The 27584-nt window shown below is 37.5% G+C and overlaps 2 protein-coding genes across 2 annotated transcripts; both read right to left on the reverse strand.

Moving 5' to 3' along the window:
* Positions 1-339: 339 nt before the first annotated feature.
* Positions 340-12699, reverse strand: LOC134572301 (cytochrome P450 2A13-like). The gene is made up of 9 exons (XM_063431184.1): positions 12520-12699; positions 10886-11048; positions 9501-9650; positions 8960-9120; positions 4912-5088; positions 4658-4799; positions 3133-3320; positions 1123-1264; positions 340-709 (listed from the first exon to the last, which is right to left on the reverse strand). The coding sequence occupies exons 1-9, from the start codon at positions 12697-12699 to the stop codon at positions 519-521; spliced, it is 1494 nt and encodes a 497-aa protein (XP_063287254.1). The 3' UTR covers positions 340-518.
* Positions 12700-17698: 4999 nt separating this feature from the next.
* LOC134572286 (cytochrome P450 2H2-like) lies at positions 17699-26855 on the reverse strand. Its single transcript, XM_063431164.1, has 9 exons — positions 26522-26855; positions 25220-25382; positions 24525-24674; positions 22172-22332; positions 21831-22007; positions 21574-21715; positions 20692-20879; positions 18593-18734; positions 17699-18323 (listed from the first exon to the last, which is right to left on the reverse strand). Exons 1-9 carry the CDS (start codon positions 26699-26701, stop codon positions 18133-18135), a joined length of 1494 nt encoding a protein of 497 aa, XP_063287234.1. The 5' UTR covers positions 26702-26855; the 3' UTR covers positions 17699-18132.
* Between the last annotated feature and the right edge of the window lie 729 nt (positions 26856-27584).

The raw sequence follows: 27584 nt of genomic DNA on the forward strand, positions 1-27584 counted from the left end.
TGTCCATCCGTCTGTCCGTCTGTCTGTCTATTTATCTTTCTATTATTATATATCTCATGGCACACCATTTGAAAATGATTTTTAAAAAGATAATTTTTGTGTTGTACGTGGCTGAATAATTTTTTGGAGCTTTATAAATAATATGAGTAATAATATCTTACATATAGATACATAAAACATGTATTTCATAAACTAGTCAAAATACAATTCAGATCCTTCATTTATTTTCAAAAGAATAAAAGAATATGTGGATGCAAAGAATAAAAAAATATAGGGAACGAGGAATATAATATTTAAGATTAACAACCAAATATTTTCAATGTGTTGGTTTCTTTCCAGCAATTGCAATATCTATGATCTTTGTTTGCAGAGTTTCCATAGAGATTGGGAAGGTCATTATGACAGAGCTCATGTACTCCGACTGAGTGCCTCCGCCAGGTCAGCTTCCTTACTACCTCCATGGACTCTGGAGCACTTCAGGCCCAGTCACAGTTATGTTGCCAGAATAACAAGTCCATCTAGGGTTTTGAGCGAGACGCAGCATACATCTGGTAAAGGCGGGGTCTGGTACCATTACTTCCTGGCTCTGGAGATATATCAATGTCCTTTTTGTTCACTGTTGGCTTTAGTGTGAACTTCTGCAATATGGTGGTGAAGAAGAGAAAGAGTTCCATGCGAGCAAGACCTTCCCCCACACACACGCGTTTACCTGGAGAGTGAATTATGGAAAGATATGCATTAAAAATAGCTTTGGTCATAGTTTAACACAATATATAGAGTTGTATGTTTTATTTATGAATATGGTTCATATTTATGGGATGTTTGAGTTGACTTTTTAAATAAAAAATATGTAATTGCAAACATTTGAACTATGATCTTCCCTTTTAAACATTAACAAAAATAGTTCAGTTATTCTTCACTGACTAATAAACATACAAACAAACACAAGCAAAAACACACACACACACATGTATACTACATGTACAACACCCATGTCCCATGTACACACATGTGCACAAACAAGCTTACTGACGCCCACACTCGTCCACACAGTAATTGTGAATTCTCTATAACAATGTCAATAAGACTCACTGAACCTCAACTTTCATACAATGTATTTACCTGCAGAGAATGCCATGAATGCATCGTTCTTTTTAAAGCAGCCGTTCTCATCCAAAAAATGTTCAGGATCAAATGTTTGGGGATTTTTATAGTACTTGGGGTCCTTCAGGACAGAGGTCAGTACAGGGAAAACCACGGTACCCTGCAATTAAAATGTAAAATAGATATGTAAAGCTAGAGAAGTCATCTAATAACAAGGGATATCTACTCATTATTCTTGAACATTTATCAGTAAGATCATTTCAGTGTTCTAAAAACTTAAATTTCACCCATCCCTGTAGATTTATGGCTTTGATCGGTGGAGGGTAATCTATTAGATTTGCAGATTCATTTTCAGTCTGGCAGGGATACTGAGAGATCCAACACGCAGTGTGCAATTATAAACCAAAAAATAAACATATTCCAGACGTTAGAGTGGCCGTGCTGAACAAAAGACTGAGAATGGTCAGGGACAAGCCAGAGTCAGGGAAACCAGAAATCAGGAATAGCGAGGTACGATAGGGATAATTACTAAATGGTAATTTCATGCACAGATTAAGTTGACAATAGAGGGAAAAGCAGAAAAAAAATGTATATTTATAATTGAAATAAATATGTAATCTATAAATAGATAAATGCTATTTTTTTTATTTTTTTTTTGCTGCTCCTCTTGCTTTTCCCTCGTTGGTTACTTTTATCAGCTGATCTGAGAACCAAATGGCAGAAAATTCTATTGGTTTACTGCAAAAATATGTACATAATATTAGATTATATATATATTTAGCAGCACACCGATTGGCCAATTTTAATTTTTTGTCCTTTTAATTTGGTTCCTGAATTAAAATCCTGAGTGACCATGATCAACAGTGTCAAAGGCAGCAGAGAGGTCAAGAAGAATTAGTATTGAGTAGTGGCCTCTGGAGTTGGCTGTAATTTTTAACTTTAATAAGAGCAGTCTCAGTAGAGTGGAGGGGGTGAACGCCAGATTGAAGAGGAAGGAGGAGGGAGTTGGAATTTAGGTGTGAGTCATACGATTAAAGACAAGTCGTTCTAGAAGCTTTGAGGAGAAAGGAAGCAGGGATATGGGACGATAGTAGGAAGTGGAAGACGGGTCTAGGTATGGCTTTTTTAGGATGGGTATGACAGTAGCATGCTTAAGGGGAGCAGGGACAACACCAGATATAAGAGAGCAGTTTAGGATGTGTGTTAAGGATGGTACAAGACAAGGAGTGAGAGCTCTGATGAGGTGGGAAGGTACTGGATCAAGCGGACAGGAGATAAACCTTAAATAGATAGATCACGTTTTTTGTAATGGTAGGGGAGAGAGCATGACAGAGCAGGTTGTACTGATGATGCAAAAACATGAGTTAATATGGTATAGTCTGCAGTTTTATTGATATAAAGTATATGTTGGAAAGAGGAGTGATTTGGATAGAGAAAGTGATACAATGCCTTTTAAGTATTTACCCCATCTTGGACATTTGTAAATATTGTAGTGTAACAACACAGAGTTAAAATGAAAAACAGTTTGCACCTTCAGAGTGTTAATTGAGGACTAAACCAAATGGTAAAAATCCCTTTAACTGTTTTACTTTTATGTTCTTGAATTTAACTACAAAATATTAAAATGTCAGAGGGTTAGAATTTGTAAAAAAAAAATTGTACACAATTACATATGGATTTTAGAAAGAGGAAAAACAAAAAGAAGCTTAAGTAACTTAAAATATTCAGAAAATATAAAAAGTATATATAAAAATGTAATCAATGCACACGGGTCTCACTTTTAGGATTTGTAGTGACAAACAGCAAAATTACAATACAGACAGATAGAATTACACCAGTACCCTATGGAAACACATGGATTTTTTTTTTTTGCTTATTTTTTAAAAACGTTTTAAAATCCATCTATCCACCTCATGTTGGCTATATAACATTTTGCAATTGGTTTTATAAATATTACTTTTGAATACATTTATTTACCCTAGCTATCCCTATCTTAATTATTTCCATATATTACTCAAAGTTTGTGACCTTAGGAATGTCATATCCCCTGAAGGTCGTGTCTTGACTGGTTGTGTGCATAACTCCCATAGGCACGGTGTCACCGAATCTCAATATTTCATGGATTACGGCATCTGTATAGGGCATCTTAATCCGGTCCTCTACTGACGGACATCGATCATGGCCGATCTCACGGTCTATCTCTTTGTGGATCTTATCTGAAGTAAATAGACCAAAAACAATGTAATCACAGAAAAATAAAACAACATACCCATATAGTAAATATAAAAAAAAAAAAAGACTGCCACCAGTAATAGTTATTTTTATAAATCAGATTCAAGTTTACTATTGTGGCAACAATGATAGATAATATGGTAGATATTCAGGATATCGGATCCTGGAAATATATATATATAAAAACATGCTGCTGTCATCTCAATCTCCTGTTGCTTGTGCAGGAGCAAAATACTATATACAGAAAATAAAATCCTTCATCAGTGCCAACACCCCTTATTTACTGATGAAGGTTTGAATGGCAAAACGTTTTGCATTTTATCTGTCTGCTTCAAATAAATTGCTTGTTTAGCACTTAGTGCATTTAGCAAATCAAGCTACTCTGTTCTCATATTTTCTTAATGTTTTGCATGAAGTCTACTCTTCATTGAATCAAGGTTTTTACCATCAATGGTCCTTCCTAGAGAGACTGAGTTAGGTTAAAGAAAATAAAATACGTATAATTTGATGTTAAAAGAACTCTTTGTCAAACCGTGTCTTTTATTCTAATAACACCTGTGGATGACATATTCTGAAAGTTGACTAGAAGTTTCAAGTTAGCTATTAGATCTGTAATCAATAATAATAAAAAATATAAACTGTTATTTTACCCAGATTTGCATTATGTATATTTTTCTACATCATCAAAATCTCCTTGTAAGTATTGTGTTTTTTTATTGTTTTGATTGGTTTCAGATCGATTTCTTATTTTTTGAATTTTGGGTCTTCTAAGATTCAGAAAATTACTGTTTCGGGCAAAGCGAATTTCAATTTGAAAATTTGTTAATTTTCGTATTTCAGATACTCTTTGCTTAATTTAAATCTTTCAACAGTTTCATAGATAACATCCTAATTTGTGATCGTTATGTGTGCTATTAAGGGATCCAAGATTAGGATTCTGTTTGCTAACAGCTCATGGACAGACTTGATGGACCGAATATTTCTTATCTTCTGCCACTTTCTACGTTTCAATATTTAAAATCTAGAGCCCTTATCTTTTAGCTATTTAGCATAACTCCCATATTTTGTATTGTTATCAAAATGAATGTACTTGAAACATTTTGCTCTGGTTTGTTTTTGGTTTGACTTATTATTTTTCCAGAAATCTATCTACAATGGTGTGGACAGCAAGCCATGGTCTAATCAGCACTTTCTTTCAATTTTACTAAAAATATTTCTTCTTTTAATTTTTTTCTAAAAAGAGGAAGGTATATGTAGTGGGATTATCTAATTCTCATAATCCCTTTATAACTGCTATAATATTGATGAGTAATAATGATACCTTGTATATCTGGATATTTCAGCATTATCAGGAAGGCATATCTTAGTGATAGGCTTGTGGTCTCAGTGCCAGCAAAGAATAAATCCATTATAGTCATCAATAAATTCTCTTCATGGAATTCTGTATTGGGATTATTTTTATCCTACGAGAATATGGGACATTAAATAAGTGTATTTTTTTTTCCATCCTTTGCAAAAATATTAATTCTAGAAGTTTTTTTAAAACCAAACATTTCTTAAGTTACAGAGTCCTACCTGAGCCATCCTTATCAAGAAGCAGTCTATTAAGTCCCTCGGGCAGTTTGCATCCAGTGACTCATGATGAGAATTTTTCTGATCTCTCAAAAACTTTCTTACCCGCTGCATAATTGTGAAAACTTTCTGGTGAGGTCCAGGGATCCATTTAGCTACATACGGAAAAATTCTGAACAACTATAACAAAAAACATCATCAGAAGAATGAAGTCTCCCCATGTAAGGGGCACAACCCATACTTGTAAATAATTATCAAAACAGACTGAGGAGGGAATACAATAGAGGACAGTTTAGTTGATACATCCTATAACTGTAAATATTCTATGCTCAGTCAAATGGCTGAAGTGCACTAATCCTTATGAGATATGCTTAAAAAGTATCAAATGAGAAACCATCTCTATAAAAATTCTATTATACTCTTAATTATATAAATCTTTACAGCACATCAGTAAGGAAACCTATTAAACTGAATCCTATTGCAGTTCATCAAAGGGACATTGCTGCTCATGCACATTAGGTCTCCCCTACCGGCTGATGTCGGCAGAAGATAAGATAAGGAGCACCCGAGCCAGCGCCAAGCAACAAGAACGCTGAACCTAATGAAGTGACAAAAGGGGTTTTGGTGGACGGGGAGCTTGACTGAGGGCAAAGCTATAGAGCCAGGAAAACAAGTCTCTTTTCCTGGCACTATAGGTTGCCTTAAATGAACACTATAGGGTCAGAAACACAAACATATATTTGTGACCCTATAGTGTTAAAATCACTATCTACCCCTCTGCTCTCATAAATATAGTAAAATCTTACCTTTATTCCAGTCTGCTGGTGCTGGCCCTTCACATGATCTGCTTTCTTGGCTGACATCATCAGAAATGATGATCTCAGAAATCACAGTGCTTTTCCATAGGAAATCATTGGATTGGCTGAGATTGTCAATTCTGATGATCTGAGCCAAGGAGGCGGGCTGGGAGTAGAGCCAAATGCAGCCCTGGGCAATCAGCATTTTTTTCATAGAGATGCATTGAATCACTCTGTGAGGAATGTTCACTGTCTCCATGCAGAGGGTGGATACACTGAATGTCAGTTACACTGTACAGCACTGACCAGGAAGCACTTCAAGCAGCCATCTGAGGAGTGGCCACTGGAGGTGTCCTTATACTAACACTGCATTTTCTCTGAAAACATAGTGTTAACTGCAAAAAGCCTAAAAGAACATACTATACTCACCAGAACAACAACATTAAGCTGTAGTTGTTATGATGAGTAGATTATCCCTTCAAGTGCTACAAAGGGAGCAAGAACTAAAAGAGAATGTTGAGCTACTAATGAATGTAATAAAATAACAGTATCCAAGACCAAGAGTTTTATCGAGTGAGGCAGAAACAAAGTATCTTTATTGTGACGTATGATATAAGAGCAGAATGAAGGTACAGTGAAGAAGTTCATACAATCAGCAAGTGGTGATATAGGCACCTGGACCATCCCCAAAAAATGGCAACCAACATTTAATGTGGTAAGTGCAAAATAATGTATTGTGGATGTAAAAATATATTTGATAGAGTCCTAACCTCAACATCTGAGGAAAGGGATTTAGGGGTGATTATTTCTGATGACTTAAAGGTAGGCAGACAATGTAATAGAGCAGCAGGAAATGCTAGCAGAATGCTTGGTTGTATAGGGAGAGGTATTAGCAGTAGAAAGAGAGAAGTGCTCATGCCATTGTACAGAACACTGGTGAGACCTCACTTGGAGTACTGTACACAGTACTGGAGACCATATCTTCAGAAGGATATTGATACCTTAGAGAGAGTTCAAAGAAGGGCTACTAAACTGGTTCATGGATTGCAGGATAAAACTTACCAGGAAAGGTTAAAGGATCTTAACATGTATAGCTTGGAGGAAAGACGAGACAGGGGGGATATGATAAAAACATTTAAATACATAAAGGGAATCAACACAGTAAAGGAGGAGACTATATTTAAAAGAAGAAAAACTACCACAACCAGAGGACATAGTCTTAAATTAGAGGGGCAACGGTTTAAAAATAATATCAGGAAGTATTACTTTACTGAGAGGGTAGTGGTTGCATGGAATAGCCTTCCATCTGAAGTGGCAGAGGTTAACAGAGTGAGGGAGTTTAAGCATGCGTGGGATAGGCATAAGATTATCTGAGATATAACATAAGGCCAGGGACTAATGAAAGTATTTAGAAAATAGTTATGAGAAAAAGAGTGGGAGAAATTGCATAAGGGGTCTAAGGGTAGAAGGGCATGAACCCAGAGGAGTAATAGATTAAATTGATGATTACCCTGACCAAAAACAAATAAGTAAAAGAATATGATAACTAAGATAAGACTTAACCTTTGAACGTGCTAGTTAAAAGGAACTGTATGTTCCTAAGTAGTAATGAAATGGTGTCTGAATAGGCTGTCAGTAAACCTCTAAATAGAGGAATATACAAATTGATGACAGATATTTGGAACAAAAAATAGAGAAAAACCAAGGTATTTACTAATATCGGAAAGGAGTATTAGTAAATGAAGAACAACATAAAAGAAAAAATGGTGAAAAAACACAAAAGTAGTAATACATAAAGTATGTACAGAAATGTCAAAATCTCAGTATTGTGATAGGTCAGAAGAAGCCCTTGCTTAGAGACAATATTGCTATGTCCTGGGGCGATACTGGTGCTAACTCACCAAATCGTGCTGACTAAATACAGAATACTCATAATTGTATCTAACAATAAGGCTGTGTCGATTTTCTAAATATCTTAAAGTATCTATGTTACTATGTAACACCTAAAGAGCAACATTTGTTGCAAACAATCCGTTTGTTGAAGAAAAAAGACTATTACTATTTAGGAACATATAGTTCCTTTTAACTAGCACGAATAAAGGTTAAGTCTTATCTAAGTTATCATATTCTTTCACTCATTTGTTTTTGGTCAGGGTAATCATGCATTTTATCTATTTAGAAAATTAGACTAGATGGGCTGAATGGTTCTTATCTGCCGCCACATTCTATGTTACTATGTTTCTATCCCCCACCGAGGAAAGGTACTCCTGACCCATCTCAAGAAGGAACAGAAAGCACCTCAACGAGGAATGGTAGCCAAAAGAATAAACATTAACATTATAAGGAAGAGTTGTAAACATTTAAAGTGTTATCCAGTAAAAACTGATTTTTTGGGGGGCAATTCTCATATTTACTGAAGCCAAATACAGTTTGCCAATTCAGAATTTTAAAATTGCAAGTATCGAGAGAAGTGAGACTTGCCTGACAAAGCTCTCTGGATTGGTTGATTTATAAGCCAACCAATCAGGGCACTCTAATGAAAATTGAAGCGTGGGTAAACCTTTAAATATATTCTTCCTACTTTAAAGACTCATTCTGTGCAGAGTTTTTTTTTTTTAAAAGGTGAAGATCGATACATTTTCTTGCTTTGTGCTGTTGAATGTTGATGTTGAGGGTGTTTTAACTATTTTCCTGCTGACTTTTTGTGCTGCCATGGGGAAATAGTTCAGATTTTTTTAAAAATAAGGATCTGTATTTGAAACATTCGGGTTCAGATTTCAGCCTGCCGTGGCTTCACCGGGACCTAATTTAGGCATGTTCTGTTATTGCAAAATTCAGACATTATTGAATGGGGTGAACAATGCCCAGATTTTGTAGTCCACATGGTGCTGTATGCAGCTAGATGGTTTGTCAGATGGCCCATTCGATACTGGACCATTCAAATGTTTGTGAATAACCCTGTATTTGTTGACCGATATTAATACATTTTGGGAAAGTTGGCTACCAGCTATGCAAGAGCCAACGAAGTTACAGCAGGTGGTGGAGATCGCTCTAGTCTTATCCTAAGTATTATCCCAGCTTGTTGAGATTGCATTCAAATACCTTATTATAGTTCACACTGCATAAACATTACTTCTTAACTCCAAGAACTTCGCTGGAGATCACTACAGCCTCATCACACATACCACATTATGCATTATGCGGGTATTATGATGTTGTTTACTGGAAGTCAAGAATTATGAGACAATACTCACCAAACCAGAAGATGAATTCAATAGCCCAATGATTTCTCTAAGATTTGACAGAATATCATTAAACGCCTTGTCTTCATAATCATATCTTTCTCCGAATACAATAGAGACAATCACATTGGACACAGCTTTTCTCAATATATTTGCGGGATCAAAAGAGGTATCTATTGTAACAATTATTAGGAAAAGAATAACATATACTGGAATTTCAAGTTTATAAAATAAATTGACTAAAATAAACAAAATAATTATTAGTCCAGAATGCTCTGTACACAAGCAGACTTAATACCTAGATATAGTATTTCTCAAAGAATAATATAATTTTATTACAAATTAAGAAACATTTCCTACAGATTATATTAAACAGACTAACTGGTGCTTTCTTCATTAAAATAAAGTAATGTTCAATAAGTGATTTTTTTATTTTATCATTGATGTGCAATTATTGTATATATCTTTTAGTTTTTTTTTTACTTACTTTCCCATAAACACAGACAATTATATATTTTATCTTTCATATTACACGGATGTAACGTGTACTGACCTTTATATTTTTGAAAGACTTCTGAAAGACACTGAACTTCCTCTTGGATTCTTTCCTCAATGCTTCTCTTCCCCATTCCAAAATTTCTCAATGTCATGAGACAGAATCTCCGCAATGTCTTCCACCTCTCTCCATTGCTAAAGAGCATTCCTATGAACATCCATATGGAGAGACATATTGGAGTTGGTAGTTCTCAGCAAAGCAGTTACTACTCAATAACTCTAGAGAACATGATTTTAGGTGGTGAAACTCACTGTAGTTTCAAAAGAAACAACGTCTACAAGTAGTGGCTGTCCAAGACAGGACTAGTCCACTAAACCCGTAGAGGATAACACCTTAGAAGACACTCCAGAGGTGTCATGGGGCATAACCCCTAAAGATTAGAACTACAAAAAGATCCTCAAACTACTGGATAAAAGATCCAGATGTAAGAGTATCAGCTGGAAATCTAGGTACATGAAAAATAGTATATGATAAATGAATAAAGTGGTATAGGTAAATAAGTCCAAAAATAGATGGTCAGAAATGGATAAAAAATTATTCAAGCCAAATGGCTAACCTCCTGCCTTAAGGTCTCTAGTGATATCGCTGTTGTTCTCAGACTTAAGACTTTAATGCAATCCGGTACGGTCAATGTCTGAGACATAAATGAACTGTAAGTGTAAATAGATACAATTAAAGACCTAGAGAATTGCCTTGACCCCGTGGTGTCTAAGTTCTCAGAAAAGAATGGACATAATCATAATATCAAAAAGAAATAACGCCACTCTTAATTCTCTGAGAATACTAGTCACCTTAATGGGGTGAGTAGGAGTTAAAGCATGATAAAGAGCCTTGAAAAAAATAATAATAGCAAAGAAACAACCCAATGTGGCTATAAATGGGATAATTTGTAATTCAAATCATTGCCAAATTGACAGGATGTATCCAGATAGCCCCTAGTTGCAAAGAAGGGAATAACTAATGAACTGTCAAATTATACGGTTGAATAATCCGCTGAGAATATAACATAATTGCTGAGAATATAACTTAGTTTATAGATTTTTCATATCATCACTATTTTGGTAAATTTTGCAATTCAGTTTTTGATTCATTACAATCCTGTATTCAGTGAATGATCCTCAAAAGATTTTGTTTATTAAAAAAATCCACATGTTGTTAATTAAAAAAAAAAAAAAAAAACTACACAATTTAGTCTAAACTAAAGAGCTACACACAAGAAAGAACAGTATTGTTTATGCAAGGTTCTAAGACTTAATAGCAACAGATGTGTTAAGAAATGTGAAGCAAGGTTGAATGTTCATTATTTTAAGATTAAATCTGGAATGTACTGATATTTAGGTAGCTCTCAGGCGATTTAAATAGCATAGTACTGTGATTCTCACCATAATCCTTGGTGAACAAATACAATATGTCTGAGGTACCCCTGTTGCCAAATTCATCGTTGTGATCAACAAGAGCCTCCTTCACCGTGTCGTGTCCAATAAGCATGATTGCTCGTCTTTTGGCCAGATAAATCGTAAACACGGGTCCATATTTCTCACTCAGCTTCAGAGAGAATTACAGGGAGAGTGTTAGTGTAACCACATTAGGTATCTTTTTTAATAGTTAAAGAAAAACAGAGACATTGAAAATTCTACTTAAAATCCAAGCAAAGAAATATAGGAAAAACATTAGATGAATGGGTGGATGGATGGATGGATCGCTAGTTCTCTTCCCAGTACCCCATCTGACAGTCATTTGGGGCCCCTTTACATACCTATGGGAAGCACTATACTTCTAATCTTTCTTAATAGAAAAACATGCTTCTTCTCAAAGGAGCTGACTGATGTCCTCCTGTCTCTTCACCAACTGTAGAGACCCAGGGCTAAAGATCCCCACATCTCGGGCTATGGCACTCTAAGCTCTACCTATCAACAGCTTTGCACAGACATATAATCACATGCATACATTAACAAACACATATTGACAAATGCTTCCATCTATGCTACAATCACAGTTCTGGTCAGGCTGCAAAAACCCACAGCTCCAGCTTGGCTCAAAATGTCACCATCTTTTTTGTCCCTCTCACATTACTGATAATCCAGGTAATATGCAGAAGAAAGGGGAAGTGCCATGACCCACTGTACTCAACATCCTGCCTGGAATATCATTTAATGTTAATTTAGTTGTCATATTACAGAATTCCTTGAAGAAATAAACTCAGCTTCAGTGTTGTATAAATGACTGACGTACTACTACATCATAATGGGTTGGTGTTAAAATAATTTAGTAAGAATACACTGTCTGCATTAAAAATTCTGCAATATATTTTTTGCAGACATTCATCAAAATCTAGAAATGTTCCAGCCTATTCAGTATTAGAAATCCACAGATTAAAACTCACAAGATCCAATTCAAGTGTAGTTTAAGACACATAAAATGCAATTCGTGTAAAGATTGGATTTAGGTGAATTTATTAGGTTAAAAAGTCAAGATCAAGGTGCAATTCAATAATAAAATGCATGAAAAACAAGGTATTAGTTGATCTTTCAATATTAAAAATATTGAGAAAATTACTTTCAAAAGGAAAATCGGAAAAAAAACAGTTAAATATTGCACTGATCAATATTGAGTTCTGTTCATTTTACAATAAGCACAAGACTATGATGCAAATCTTCATACTCTTCATTCAGACTGCTCCAACTTGCTAAGCTTTATCTCCTGGTTTTGCCTCCATCAAAGTCAAAATTCCATATGATTTGATCATAATCTAACCCAGGGAACCACAGCTGCAAGGGAATTCTGGACCTAGGGTATGTATTTTCCCTGTGTGTTCTCACCTGGGTGCTTTTGATTAAACTTTCCAGTTGTGTTCTTTTATTTTTTTGTTGGGGGGGGGGGGGGGAGGGTTGCTGGAGGGGTTTAATGTATTCAGTAATTCGAGATACATCATTAAAATATCAATCTAGTTCTTCCAATTGAATACCTTCAAGAGGAAGACATTTGTTAATGTTTATTAGTGTAATTGTCTACTTACCTTAATCACAGACCGGGGGAATTCCTTGGTGCTAAATTGAAGAATATTTCCCAGCAGGGGCAGAGGCATAGGTCCAGGGGGCAAATTTGCCTTCCTAATTTTGCCCCACCATGTATATAGATAAAACAGAACAGTAATACAGGTTACCAGAAGAAATGTTCCTACAAGTCCTAAATCCATTTTAACAATGACACACTTGTGACTTGGTTTGAACTATGTCCTTGGTTTCCCTTGTATTTGTAGTACAGAACAAAGCTAATCTATGGAACAGTGTGTGATTATATAGGGAACATGAACTTTTGAACACGAGATATGAATCTCTCATTTCTGCTGATTCGGTAAACTGAAATGTAAATGTAAATATCTAAACAAAAAAGTAACTGTAATGTATATTCATACAGATTTGTACTCCCAAAGTGAGAGCCTTTCACATTACGCATTCTAATTACACATTGTAGGATATTTGTAGGAATCCTACTACCTCTTCTGTATACTGATTGAGTGTAGTGATGTCCCGAACGGTTCGCTGGCGAATAGTTCCTGGCGAACATAGCTTGTTCGCGTTCGCCACGGATGGCGAACATATGCGATGGTCGGCCCGCCCCCTATTAGTCATCATTGAGTAAACTTTGACCCTGTACCTGTGTTTATTATACATTATCCCCCATAGTAATTTATCGTTGGACCTAGGCAGCATGATGTCTTAGGCCGGCTCAGAGAGTGAGTGAGTGAGTGAGTGAATAATATAATATATATGTTCAGAAACATATTAGTAATATATGTAAATCGGGTTTATGCAAAGAGAGTGAAAAGGTATTAAAGAAAAACACACTTATTGGATCAAATTTACAAAGCCAAACTTTTAAAAGCTTTCCTCATTTCTTTCTCGGGATGAGGAATATATCGGTTGTAGACTGAGGATTTCCATCTGCCCAATCTTTTAATAATATGCACTGGAGTGTCAGTGTTGAAGGAGACCGAAGCCGCCCCTATTCTAAATGAAAGACCTGAGACATGGGTACAACCCAATCTTAGGAGTAGTGTTCTGATGTAGAAGATGAATTTAGCCGTAGTCAGAGGGATTCAGTGAGAGTAGTGGTGAAATGTGTGTGGCATGACTGAGTGTGGGTAAGTAAGAGTCAAGTATTTTAACTGGGCACTAGTTCTAGGTGGGATAAAGTGGTATAGCGGATGGATGAGTAGTTTGGTTCGTTTTAGAGGTTTGTAGAGAAAGTATATAGTGATCATGATTTTTAGCGATATCCAATATTTTTAAGGTGGTCTCAAACAAACATAAAATGCTATATAAAATTTGTGGGAATATCGAATAGTCATGTACAGTAAATCAGAGAGGGCTCAGAATATCGAACCATCGATCGGTAACCTGGATGAAGTAGGGGGTCTATCTGTTTTATTAAATATGCGGTAATATGCTTTTAATGGGATAGGACGTTAGGAAAAGTGTGTGATTGGGATAAGTGGTTGTGGCTGTATTTACCTTATCCTGGGACCGACCTGGCTCCTAAGCTTGAGCCGCGCGTGGATGGATCACTCCTGCCTCCACACGAGCCGTATGCGGCTTGATCTCCTCTTCTGACTTAGCCGCGTGCACTGACCGCAGTGATCGGTCACGTGGCCCGCCTGGCACTAGGAGCACGGCTCGAGTCACGAGCTCGCTCTTAAAGGGGCAGTGGGAGTCAAAGTTGATTCAGGCTCCCATTGGCCCACGTCATTCCAGCACCCCCACACACAAATGTTTTGGGGGCGTAGGCATGAAGTGGGCCAATCAAATGTTAAAGGATATTTAAACTTCCCTAGCCCTATCCACTTTGTCCTATCGTGGTTTCTGTGTCAGTACCCTTTAGTGCGTTCCTTGATCTATTTTGGTTATTTTGGTATTGACCATGGCTTTGTTCTTGACTCTGAATTTATCTTTAACCCTTTCCTGTCTTGTTTGCCCGTGTGACTGATTACCATCTACCTGACTCTGGCTTGTTCTCGTTTTCGTAGTCTCTGTTACCATGACCTCGTCTCATTTCTCATTACGCTTTATCTCTGTCTGACGTTTAGTCTGGCCATTCTAATAAGTCCAGGTAATAAGTTATATCCTAGTCTTGTCCCTTGTCATACTAAACTCTGCGTGTTGGGGTATTACATCATGATATTATGATAGGGCCATGGGCCCTGCAGGTTTAGGACAGCAAATGGCCTCCTATGAGGCAAGATTTTAAGAACAGGATCACCGTATGGACCAGATTGTCCAGGCCCATCAGACACTTTTGTCCAGAAATGCTTATTTGGCCCCTGAGACACTGATATGCATACCATCTCAACCCGTACCTCCCATTCCAGAGGCATCTATCCTGACTAGAGATGTCCCGAATAGTTCGCTGGTGAATAGTTCCTGGCGAACATAGCTTGTTCGCATTCGCCACGGACGGCGAACATATGCAATGTTTGGTCCGCCCCCCCAGAAGTGTGTTATATTTGAGCATGCTAGGCTGAACGTGCGTATATCATGGCTAGTTGCACTGAGGTTATGAGTATATAGCAGTACATTGTTGTGAAAGATGGCAGTCATGTTTAGGGTGTAGCTTGCACGTTATCAACTATGTATTTATATCAGCAGCTCCACCACTAGTTATAAATCAAGTGTGAGTCGCCCCATGAGAGGAGACTAGTGAATAACATAATACATGAACGGTTAAGGTAAAGGCATGTAAAGAACTACGACAATAAACTCTTTAGGAGGTGAAATAATGACATGTTTAAACGCTTGCTAATTTACGATTAGTTAATGTGCAGAGAGCAGTTCATGTGATCAAAGGCATGGTGTGGAGGATCGGCTATAGTGGGACATGCTTGGCAGGCTGCTGTTTACTGCTTGTGCTTATCCGATCCCTTCTGGGTGCCAGGTGCAGACCCTGGGAGTCCCTGATACCTGGAACAACAAAGGCAAGTCTCTGGCTGAGTGCCGGGTTCGCGGCTTGAGGTGGTGGAAGCTTGTTTTGTCAGGTGGTCGGATCTGTCTCGGTGGTGCTTCACGTCCGGTGCGGGATTGTGGTGGCTTAAGGTGGAGGCGAGTGCTTGACGTGGGGCAGGCTCTGCATTTCTGTTTGTGCCTCCGGTCCCGTCTTCGACGCCTTTTGCGTTGGTGGATTTTAATGGGGACTGCTTCGCTTAGCTGTGGTGGAGCTTGTTGGGGCTCTGGTGGAGCTTGTTGGGGCTTCCTGCTTGTTATTTGCTTCCAAAATTGATTAAAGAGTCTGTCCAGCTTAGACTCAATATCCTGCCATGCTTTGCTGGTACCAGGAGGACACGCAGCTGCCGCCATATTGGGAGAGTCGCAGATGAGTATGTCAGCCTGGGCGGATGTGCTCTGTGCATCCATTAGCTCCAGACAGCCTCCCAGGGGTGGACCGGGATAACCCCCACCGGTCCGAGGGGGGGGGGTAACGGAGCTCCTGCCGGGAATTAGCTGCTCCTGGGCATCCCAGGATCGGGAGGTCGGCCGCCTCTCCCGCCCGGTGAGCACCAGGCCACACTTGCCACGCGGAGGTAAGTAAGACTCTGTCGAGTTGCTGACCGCTATTAAGCATGTCGGGTCGGTCAGGTAGGAGCAACATTGCTGGGTCATCCCCTTCTGGGGTTAAATTCGCTTGTTGATAGCTGCTTAAAGTGAGATATTGAGGGAGCTCAAACGAAGTGCGTCTTTCCTCCATGACAGCTAGGCCCCGCCCCCCGGAAGCTGCATTCTTAGTGAGAGGAGGGACAGTGTAGCTGCTGCTGATTTAATAGGGAAATCGATAGCTAGGCTAGTGTATTCAGTGTCCATTACAGTCCTGAAGGACTCATCTGATATCTGCTGTAAGGACAGCACCCCAAAAAGCCCTTTTTAGGGCTAGAACATCAGTCTGCTTTTTTTTTTTTTCCTGTGTAATCTAATTGCAGTTGCCTGCCTGCCAGCGTGTGTGTCAGGCTCACAGCGTATACTGTGCCCACTTGCCCAGTGCCATTTAAAAAAACAAAAACCTTTTTTGACTGTAATATAATAGCAGTCAGTTTCCTTCACACGTGTGCATTTCAGGGTCTGCCAGGGCACAGTGTCACACCAGTGCAACTCATATCTGGTGTAACATTAGTGTACATTAAAAAAAAGCTAGAAATTTGACTGTGAAATAATAGCAGTCAGTTTCCTTCACACGTGTGTGTTTCAGGGCCTGCCAGGGCACAGTGTCACACCAGTGCAACTCATATCTGGTGTAACATTAGTGTACATTTAAAAAAAAATACAGGGGGCTTGTTGTCACCTTTTGGTGACCCTTTGTGTTGTACGTGGCTGGGTGGAGGAAGAGACCTTCAATGACATCAGTGAGGACAAGGAACGGGACATGGCTAGCTTGGTATCAAACCTTGTGCAAATGGGGAGTTTGCGGTTGTGCAAATGGACTGTTTGCGGTTGTTTGCGGTGCGTTAAACGGGGAGTTTGGTCTGTCACTGTGAAGCGGGCGTAACCCTTACACTATCTGATCGATACAACATCATACCTGATGTTTTAAAGCACGTTATTCCAAACAATTTAGGAATGTTAGGTGATTTATGCCCTTTATGGATTAAAACCAGACTCTGCATCAACTATGTAATTTTCCATGGGAGTTTTGCCATGGATCCCCCTCCGGCATGCCACAGTCCAGGTGTTAGTCCCCTTGAAACAACTTTTCCATCACTATTGTGGCCAGAAAGAGTCCCTGTGGTTTTTAAAATTTGCCTGCCCATTGAAGTCTAAGGCGGTTCGCCAACATTTGCGGAAGTTCGCGTTCGCCGTTCGCTAACCGAAAATTTTATGTTCGCGACATCACTATCCTACAGGTATTACCACTTGATGTTCTTCCTGGGATAAAACCAATCTGGTCTCAATGAATAATGTTATTCAAGATCTGCTTCATTCTATTTGCTAAAATATCAGAAAACAACTTTACATCAACATGTATAAGGGAGATTGGTCTGTAATTTTCCACCTGTAGACATCTTACCATGTTTAAAAATAGGAAAAATATTTGCAGTAAGCATTTCCTGAGTGAAGCTACCCTGATCAACAATATTATTGAAAGTATGAGTTAGGTGTGTGCTAAGCAGAGCTCTAAATGTTTTATAAAACTTTTTTTTTTAGCCAAAGTAGTTCAACTGAAACATTTTTTTTGCTGAAGATAAGTTTAATATTTGTACCGCTGTATGAGTGGAATGCACCATAAAGTCCTTTTACAATAATAATTACTGGTGTTATTATTGAAACCAAAGTTTTTCAAAACTTTACAAAGGCAACAAAAACATTTGAATGTGGGGAGGTGTTAGATTTCTGTGTGTAATGATGTGATGTCCACGTTAAAATATTCACATGGCAGCTGGTGCTCATTGTGAACTATGGGCTGATGACTGAAATAATAAGACAAGAATCAAAGGAATAACATATTCAACTTGTAGAAAGAGCAAAAGAGGAAGAGGTTATACAATATCCTAAGTAAAACATATTCAATATGGTGCGTTTCTTATCAAGTTATCCTAATATTGATGATTTTGTTTTTAAAGCTTATGTTGCCTGATAAACAAGTCCATCTAGGGATGTGAGCGAGGCACAGCATACATTTGGTATAGGCGAGGTCTTGTAGCGCCGCTTCCTGGCTCTGGAGTTATTTCAATGTCCTTTTTGTCCACTGTTCGCTTTAAGATGAACTTCTGCAAGATGGTAGTGAGGAATAGAAAGATCTCCATACGAGCCAAACCCTCCCCTGCACACACACGTTTACCTGGAGGGTGAATTATGGAAAGATATGCACTGAATGTAGCTTCAACAAAATATTAACACAAAATGTAGGACGATTGATGTGTCATTTGGGTAACTCGTTAAAATATAATTAAATCATAGCAAATGTTTTAATTACAATCTTTCATTTTTAAAGATTTAAAAAACCCTAAATCTTTCTAAGTATCCTACAGCCTTATACAAACATAAACACAAACGTACTCACACATGTCTGTCCACATGGTAGAATTTACTTTGATACATTGTATTTACCTGCAGAAAATGGTATGAACGCTTCATTCTTTTTAAAGCAGCCGTTTTCATCCAGAAAATGACCAGGGTCGAATGATTTGGGGTTTTTGAAGTACTTGGGGTCCTTCAGGACAGAGGTCAGTACAGGGAGAATCATAGTACCCTGCAATTCAAAAATAAAGATATATCTGTGAAAATACAGCAGTCATTTAAAAATAGGGGGTGTTCATTATTTCATTATTTTCCAACTCTTAATGAAATTAAATCAGTGTCCGAAAAACTCGAAGGCCATCCCTTTCCTGTGGATTCTACGGCCTTGAGCAGTGATGGGGAATGTACCTCTCATTTGCCATCACTGCTGTTTAAATGTCAATAATTGATTATCCACACTTTCTATGCATATGTATTTTTGCACATTATTTATGTGCTAACATTTTTGCACTTACCATAGGTGCCTTTTTTTGCACTCTATGCATATGCCTTGGGTGCTTATATTTTGGACTTTATGCATGTGGTCTTGAGCTCACATTGAGCACTTTTATGTCACATGATTAAGATACACTATTAAGGATTGGGTATTTATTAGCACTAATGTATTAACTGAAGGGCAGATGGTATACTTAATGTTTACTTAGATGCGGTATATGTTGTGTTTTGGATTTATATGGTGGTACTATTACATGGTGGTACATTGGTAGCAATGTAATATGATTGTATTCTTAAGAATCAGGAAATGTGGTATCAAGTATTACTGGTAAGCGTACACTGGAGGTACATCTTTTTTAAATAGTATTTAAAGTTACTGCTGCATATCTGTTCAGAGACTAACTGTGTTTCATTGCCATTGTTTGTACATGGTACAGTGACAATACAGCTGAATCAGCACACATCAAACACCATATTAAAAGGAGAGAAAGCAATGACCAGGTAGAGATAAAACATAAATCGATAGATATTCCAATGGTAGGTGAGAGCGCAGGTAGGTTGATATGAAGGGTATGTTGGAAAGAGGAGTGAGTTAGAAACAGAAAGTGATACAATACAATAGTAAGTATTTAACCCATCCTGGATATTTCTACATTGTGTAGCGTAACAATGCAGCGTTAAAATTAAAATTAACTTGGTTTGTACGTTGGAAGTGTTGGCTGTTGTGTAAAATAGATAGTAAAATGGTTACTTCTAGGTTGTACTAGATTGAATTTACAAAATATGGAAATGTCCAAGGAGGGTGAATAGTTTCCTGTGGAACCCTTTGACATAGTGTATCAACATCGTGGAACCCTCCCTTTCCCCCTCCTCCCCCCCAAAATAAAAAATAAAAAATAATGGCATAAACCTTTTAGAAGAGCATAATGTCTTTTTTGGCAAATTTAGTTTTTTTTTGCTATGTATACACTAATTTATACAGATAGTAAACAGATTGCAGAGTTGGTGTTTGCATATAATGTTTGCTTTTTAATACAGGGTTGTGTTGGTATGTAATGTTTGCATTTGCGTGCAGAGGTGTATTTGGATGCAGTGTTGGATTTTAAATGCAGATGTACATTTGTCTGTAGTATTGGTGTTTGAGTGTTTGTATATAATTTTGGAGTTATGGGGTGTCTTTGTATGTCATGTTTGTGTTTGCAGGAGTGTGTTGTGTTGGTGTTTGATTGCAGGGATGTCTTTACATTTATTGCCACATGTACATCCTTACACATTAACAAACAGAAACACACCAACACATACACAGTCAAATACACACTAACACATAAACACATAGACACACACACTGACACAGATACACACACTTTGACACACAGACATTCGCACATGCAAACACAGATACACACACCAGCACATACAAACTCAAATACACACCAGCACATACACACAGATATACACTCTGGCAGAAAGATACTGACACACAGATACACACACTGACACATACACACACAGGCACACAAATAAACACACTGGCACACAGATACACACACATTGACACACAGTGTATATCTGTGTGTATGTTTATGTATCTGTGTGTCAGTGTTTGTATCTGTGTACTTGCAGAGAATTGAGCAGTTAAACTGCAGGGGCATATTAAAATAATTATTTTTTATATATTACTAAGAGTCAGTGACCTTAGGAATGTCATATCCTCTGAAGGTTGTGTTTTTACTGCTTGCATGAGCTACCCCGAGAGGCACAATATCAGCAAATCTTTGGATTTCGTGGATCACAGCCTCTGTGTACGGCATCTCACTACGGTCCTCTACTGATGGACAGCGATCATGGCCAATCACACGGTCTATCTCTTTGTGAACCCTTTCTGAAGAAAATAGACCAAAAGCAATGTAATCACAGAAATTTAAAACATAGACACATAGTAAAAAAGAAAAGACTGATATTGGTTTTATGAAACAGATTAAATTATGCTCTTTATTAAATCATGATTGCTACCATCATTGGTCCTTCCTAATGACACTGATCAGGGTTAGTGATGATAAGCTGCTCAGTTTAAAAATAATGGATATAATTTCATGGTAAAAGAACTCTATATTCTATATTCTAAAAATAATCCAGAAATGTCAAGTTAGCTGCTGGATGTGTTATTTATTATAAAATAAGCAGTTATTTGCATCATGTATATTCTGATATTTTGTCAGAATCACCATGTATGTATATGGCAAGTTTCTTAAAACTCACACTTCTTCGGTTGTGTTTTCCTTACTGCTTGCTTGTGTTGTGATCTGTTTGTCACTATAATTCATAAACATCTTTTATATTTGTATAAAATTATTATATCTATCTACCATGCTGTGAACAGAAATCCTTTGTCTTTGCACAGTCAGAGCTATAAAATATAACATGTCCAAGATGGAAGAAATGAGACAATGGTCACTTGATGACCTAGCAGCTAATCAAGAGAAATATAATACATTCACACTAATTGTGTGTATTCTGACACTATGTGACTATCTGTACCCCTTTAAGAAGACTATCATGTTGAAGAGTAATGATACCTTGTATCTCTGGATATTTAAGAAGTATCAGGAAGCCATATCTTAGTGTTACGCTTGAGGTCTCAGTGCCGGCAAAGAATAAATCCATTATGGTAGTCAATAAATTATCTTGATTGAATTCAGTATTGCGATTATTTTTCTCCTAGAACATTATGTAAAGTTATGATAAAGCGTATATTCCCATCATTTGCAGAAATGCTAATTCTAGATTCTCGAAGTTTTTAGAACTGGACAATTCTTATATTACAGTGTCCTACCTGTTCCATCTTTATCAGAAAGCAGTCTATGAAGTCCCGTGGGCAGTTTGTGTCCAATTTCTCTCTGTGAGATTGTGCCAGATGTTTAAAAAACTCTTCGAGTTTATTGAGAATTGTGAATATTTTCTGGTGAGGTCCAGGGATCCATCTCCCCACATGTGGAAAAATGTTGAGCAGCTATAATGGAAAACAGATGGTTAATAATAAATACAGATGGGTCTCCTCTGAGGAATACAAATCAATAATTGTAGAGTGCTTTTTCTGTATGTTTGTCGAGATTAATTTACCAATATTCTCATAATAGTTACTGATTGCCCCATATATTCTGAGACAAAACTCACCTGACCAGAAGGAGTATTTAGCAGTCTAACGATATCTCCAAGATAAGACAGAAGTTTCTGAAAGGTCTTGTCTTCATAGTCATATCTTTCTCCAAATACAATAGATACAATCACATTGGACACTGCCTGCCCCAGGAGAGTTATGGGATCTAAAGGAGTCTCTGTTATGAGAATTATATGAATTTTTATCAGATCTACTGGGAATACAAGTACATAAAATAAATCAAATTTAAAAAAAAAAGAAACAGCTCATATATACTCAATACTGTGCATGTTTTTTTGCTGCAAATGTAACTAATTTCCTAGATATTAAATAGACTGGGCAATGCCTACTTTATTAAAGAAAATACATACATAATGAGTGTGAAAGTATCAGGGAAAGGTTTGGGGAAAAAAGATGCTCACACCCAACAACAATAATTATATATTGTTTATTTCCTAGGATTTAAATAAGCATATACAATATATAATGTTATATAATATGCCCCACACAGCACCAAATCATCCATTATGCTGCTATTCTTAATATTTTATCGATGAAGTGCCAAAAAGTCTACAACATTCCCTAGTGGGATATACAGCAGTTGATCATGAATTACATTGTGTAAAGCACATCATAGAGTACTCCATTAAAGTGAAGTCTTCCACATAGTACCCTGGGTTATCGTGAAAATTAGTGATTTTTTTTTTCTGGTAAATCACAATATTTATTAGAGAGTCTCACAAGTGTCAAATCAGAAAAGGCATTACAGCACACTCAAAATGATGTATAGGTGTCTATTAGGTGTCAGGTGCAACCTGGAGAATATAAGTGAAATCATGTGTCCAGCATATCGACAGTGATTCCCCTTACCGACTTGTCAAGTTCTCAAGAGTCACCCGTTAAAGTGGTGCATGTCTAAGTGTTATTGAGTTATCAAGAGTTTGAAGTTATCATTTGAAGTCTTGAGTATCCAGTGAGACCAGTTTCAACCTTCCCTGCAAGCTGAATGGTATCTCTTCCATGGATCTGAGTTGATCCATCGTAGAGGTGGAATATCGCATTTCCAGTAAAGGGGTATGAAATGTCTAGCAAATTTAAAATCTGTGTAGTCGGAGATGTTTTCATTTTTTTACATACTCTTCATCAATTTGTTGTGCACGAATAAGATACATAATAGTAACAAACACTATATATTGTAGAAGGCTGGCCGAGTCTTGGGTCATAAATAGCAGAATCAGTTCTTACTTCCAAAATGAGGAAAGCTTTATTTAGCATGCAGGCCCCAATTGAGCCGCAGCAAAACATGAAAACCAAAAATAAACACCTACTCCACACTGGAGACTAACTAACATAGAGTATCCTTTACATGCTATAGGGCAGCTAAGCTGACCCCAGGAGTTTAACAAATAAAAATAAAGGCTTGCAAAATACTCTTTTGTTCCCACACAGTTTCAGCAGTCTTTTTGACTCACAGTCTCTATGTCTCCAGCTCTTCACAGGAGAGCCTGATTTCCCTCTGCATAGGGTTTATGTAGCTCCTTAATTAATCTACTAGAGCAACCTGATTTTTAACCCCCTCTAGTCAGGAAACACTGAAAGTGCCATTCTGGGGCTAATATAGCAGTGTTCCCTCACACTGCCACAATATATGTTCCAAAAACCCCATCTCACCACATCTGGGTAGTATATATATATATATATACATATATATACACAGACACTCCTTACTTACAGACCGGGTTCCGTTCTTACGACCTGGTCGTAGAACGAATTGTTCGGTAAGTGAAGACTTAAAGGATTCCCTGCTCTGCTGCCTTCTTCTATGTTCGGGCAAATTTCTCACTTTCTCTGAACAGAGATTTAAGGGATTTTCTGCTCTGGTGCGCATGTCTGTGTTGAGGGACATTTCCTTGAACATAGACGAACGCACAAGAGCAGGCAATCCCTCTAATATATGCTCGGGGGAAATTTCCCTGAACGTAGATTAGAGGGATTCCCTGCTCTGTTGCGTTTGTGTTTGAGGAAATAGAAGAACACAGAAGAGAAGGGAATCCCTCTAATTCCCATGATGGCTCGCACTTCAAAAAACCCAGAGAGCTCGTCGTAAGTGAGAGAGCTCGTCGTAAGTGCGAGCCGTCGTAAAACAGGTAGGTCAAAAAACGAGGACCACCTGTGAATATATATATATATATATATGTGTGTTTTATGCTCCTAGGATAATTTCAATGACTTATTCAAATGATTAACTATGATTATATTGTATTATATATTTTACATTACTGTCCTATGAAGACAAGCATTGGTATACTTTTGTTAAATTTTTTGTTCCCTGGATTATGTTTTCAAAGTAGGTTTGCAGCTTCCACTAACCTTTATACTTTCTGAAGGCTTCAGAAAGGTACTGAGCTTCCTCTTGGATTCTCTCCTCAACGCTTCTCTTCCCCATTCCAAAATTTCTCAATGTCATGAGAGCGAATCTCCGCATTGTCTTCCACCTTTCCCCATTGCTCATGATCACTCCTACAAACAACCACAAAGAGAAATATACTGGATGCCACCATTTTGAGCCAAGTAGTTATTACTCTAAAAGCTTTGGAGAATATTATTCTAGTAACCAGGAAGAATCAATGCATCATTTCCCACCTCTCTGCATTACTCATAATGACTCCTAAAAAGGTCCAAATACACTTCAAAATCCAGTGGCCCTTACCTTTCCAGCAATTCTGCCCTTAAAATTTCCTTGATCATTTTCCCATAAATTTACAGTCTGACTATTTAATCATTAAGCTCAGGTTTATTTAAATACATTGAGGCTTCCAAGTCAGTACAAAAATTGTTCTTTACTTTACGAGCAGTCAAGATATGTAACTCACTGGCAGGGGAAGTTGTTGTGGTAAATGTAATTGTCACATGCAGTATATGTACATAGGGTTAGAAGAATTAGCAGAGTTGAAATGCTGATGTGGCTACTAATATAGAAATATTGTGCAATGTTTTCAATGTTTTAGGTTATATTTTGAGGTATAGGACCTCAGACCATTTAAATATAATACTTTGTTTCATACCATAATCTTTGAAGAAAAATTCATTTAGGTCTGAGCCACCTCTGTCGCTAAATGCATCACTGTGATCAACGAGAGCGTCTTTCACCGTTTCATATCCAATAAGTATGACTACTCGTTTATTAGCCAGATAAATCGTAAACACCGGTCCATATTTCTCACTCAGCTTCAGAGAAAATTACAGGGAGAGTGTTAGTGTATCCATATCAGGTAACTGTCTAATACTCAGAGGAATGCAGAGACATTGAAAAGCCTATTGAAAATCCAAGCAAGTACTAAAGGAAAAACATAAGCTGGATAGATAGATAGATAGATAGATAGATAGATAGATAGATAGAAAAATCTTTAATTCCAAATGTGTGAGAATAAAACACAAACAGATACACTAAAACATATACAGACACATACAAACACTCACACACACACAAACAGACTACAGACACATACATACATGCTTCCTTCCATGCTAAAGCCACAGTTCTTGACAGATTGCAATTTCCCACAGTTCCAGTCTCTCTGTAGCTTCTACCATATTTTTTCTCTCTCCCATTAGTGATATGTCAAGCAATATGTAGAAGAAAACCAAGACTCGCATTATCCAGCAGTCTTCCCAGAATATGAGTTACCGTTATGTAATTTGTAATTTTTGAGAACTGTTTTACACAATTCCAAAAAGCAAGACACTCAGATTCTGTGATGTACAATTTTTATATGCACTATATATAATAGATAGTTGTTAAAATGTGTAGCGAGAATACATTGCCTTCATTAAATAGAGCAACACGGTTTTATTTTCTGGGCCATTTGATCACAATTATTTTATTAGGATTAATAAGGAATCTCTCTCATATATGTATATTCAGCAAGTCTAGATACATTAAAGGGGAACAGTCACTTATCTGTCAATTACACCACTGAATACATTTTAAATATATTTTAAAGTTTTAGCAATGACATTGTGATCCAGTTCAGACAAGGCAAAGCCAGTGCAAACATTGTTCCATTTCTCCTGTTCTCTATACGCCTTCTCTCCGCTGACTGCCAGGTGTAAAGACATTATAACAATGCATGACAGGCAATGAAGATGGAGGCGCCCAGTTGCAGGATAAAGAAGTTTGAATTTCTACAATTAATCTAATTTTTCACAAGTCATAAATACTTATATGATAAATACAGGAATAAGTTAACATGATATAACAAATCTGGGAAATGGCAGATTTACATATTCCTTTTAAATACCCTGTAAGAGAAATTAATTGCTGTTGTGACGGACATCCCAATTTTTATTAGTGAAATATAACTCACCTGAAGCAGGGACTGGGGAAATTCCTTGATGCTAATTTGGAGAATATTTCCCAACAGGGGCAGAGCTGTAGGTCCAGGGGGCAGATTTCCCTTCTTGATGTGGCTTCTCCACGAATTTAAATAAAACAGAACCGTTATACAGACAATCAAAAGGAATGTTCCTACAAGTCCTAGATCCATATTGACAATAACACGCTTGTGACTTGGTTTGATCTATGTCCTTGGTGTAATTTATATTTGTATTGCAGAACAGCATTGAATTACTTAATATTTAATTTGAACCTTTGAACGCTAGATATGAATGTCTGCTGACTGGGTAAACTGGAGGGTAAGGCTGAATCTACATTTTAAAATGTGAAAGTTTTAAATTAGAACCCAGTCCCTTCCATTGGCAATTAACATATGGATTCATTTTCTATAAGGTCCTGCTCTTGGAGAAGTTCTATCATTAAGTTAGTGTGTAAGAACAGTGCAATTGGCCAGGCTGTAAACAGCAATGTGAGGTAAACATTGCACTTACTACTTAAAGGTGTGTAGGAGACGCGTGGGGATGTCAGGATATGACATTGTGGCAGAGAGCGGTGGTAGCAGGGGTTCTTCTCCGCTGGTTAATCTAACAGCTATTCAGGAACAAACAGGAAACTCCAGGACAACAGGCATAAGTACAAGATTATCCATGAATATCCCATCACCCTTCCCAAAACCTGGACGACACTCAGTATTAGGAGCAGAACTGAAACTTTTAATGGCCAGCCTGGCCTTTTATGCAGGTTTTGCCCCAAAAGTTACCACCCAGGTGGACCCTGTGGGGCACCGATAAAAATATACAACAATCAATAAACACAGGTCAGGTCATAAGTCACTCGCATACATTACAACAATCCCTCCCCTCTGCTCAGGAGATATTTTAGTTAATTACTGTATCAACTCAATTATCTCCAAACAGAAAAATCTTAATTTTTTATACTTTTATGGAAACACCCCAAAAACATTTCCTACATCATAATACCAACATCCCCTGATAGCCCCGATCTGCGGGGGCAACATAATAAAAAATCACCCA

The sequence above is a fragment of the Pelobates fuscus genome, chromosome 9 (genome assembly GCF_036172605.1).
Source record: "Pelobates fuscus isolate aPelFus1 chromosome 9, aPelFus1.pri, whole genome shotgun sequence".
Taxonomy (NCBI): domain Eukaryota; kingdom Metazoa; phylum Chordata; class Amphibia; order Anura; family Pelobatidae; genus Pelobates; species Pelobates fuscus.

Coding starts and splice junctions, on each gene's coding strand:
- LOC134572286 (XM_063431164.1), bottom strand. CDS start 26,701: ATGGATCTAGGACTTGTAGGAACATTCCTTTTGATTGTCTGTATAACG. Junction 22,008..22,171: donor TAAATACTCCTTCTGGTCAG/GTGAGTTTTGTC, acceptor TTTCCATTATAG/CTGCTCAACATTTTTCCACA. Junction 21,716..21,830: donor TTCTGATAAAGATGGAACAG/GTAGGACACTGT, acceptor ATAATGTTCTAG/GAGAAAAATAATCGCAATAC.
- LOC134572301 (XM_063431184.1), bottom strand. CDS start 12,699: ATGGATTTAGGACTTGTAGGAACATTTCTTCTGGTAACCTGTATTACT. Junction 5,089..8,959: donor TGAATTCATCTTCTGGTTTG/GTGAGTATTGTC, acceptor TTTTTGTTATAG/TTGTTCAGAATTTTTCCGTA. Junction 710..1,122: donor ATTCATGGCATTCTCTGCAG/GTAAATACATTG, acceptor TTCACTCTCCAG/GTAAACGCGTGTGTGTGGGG.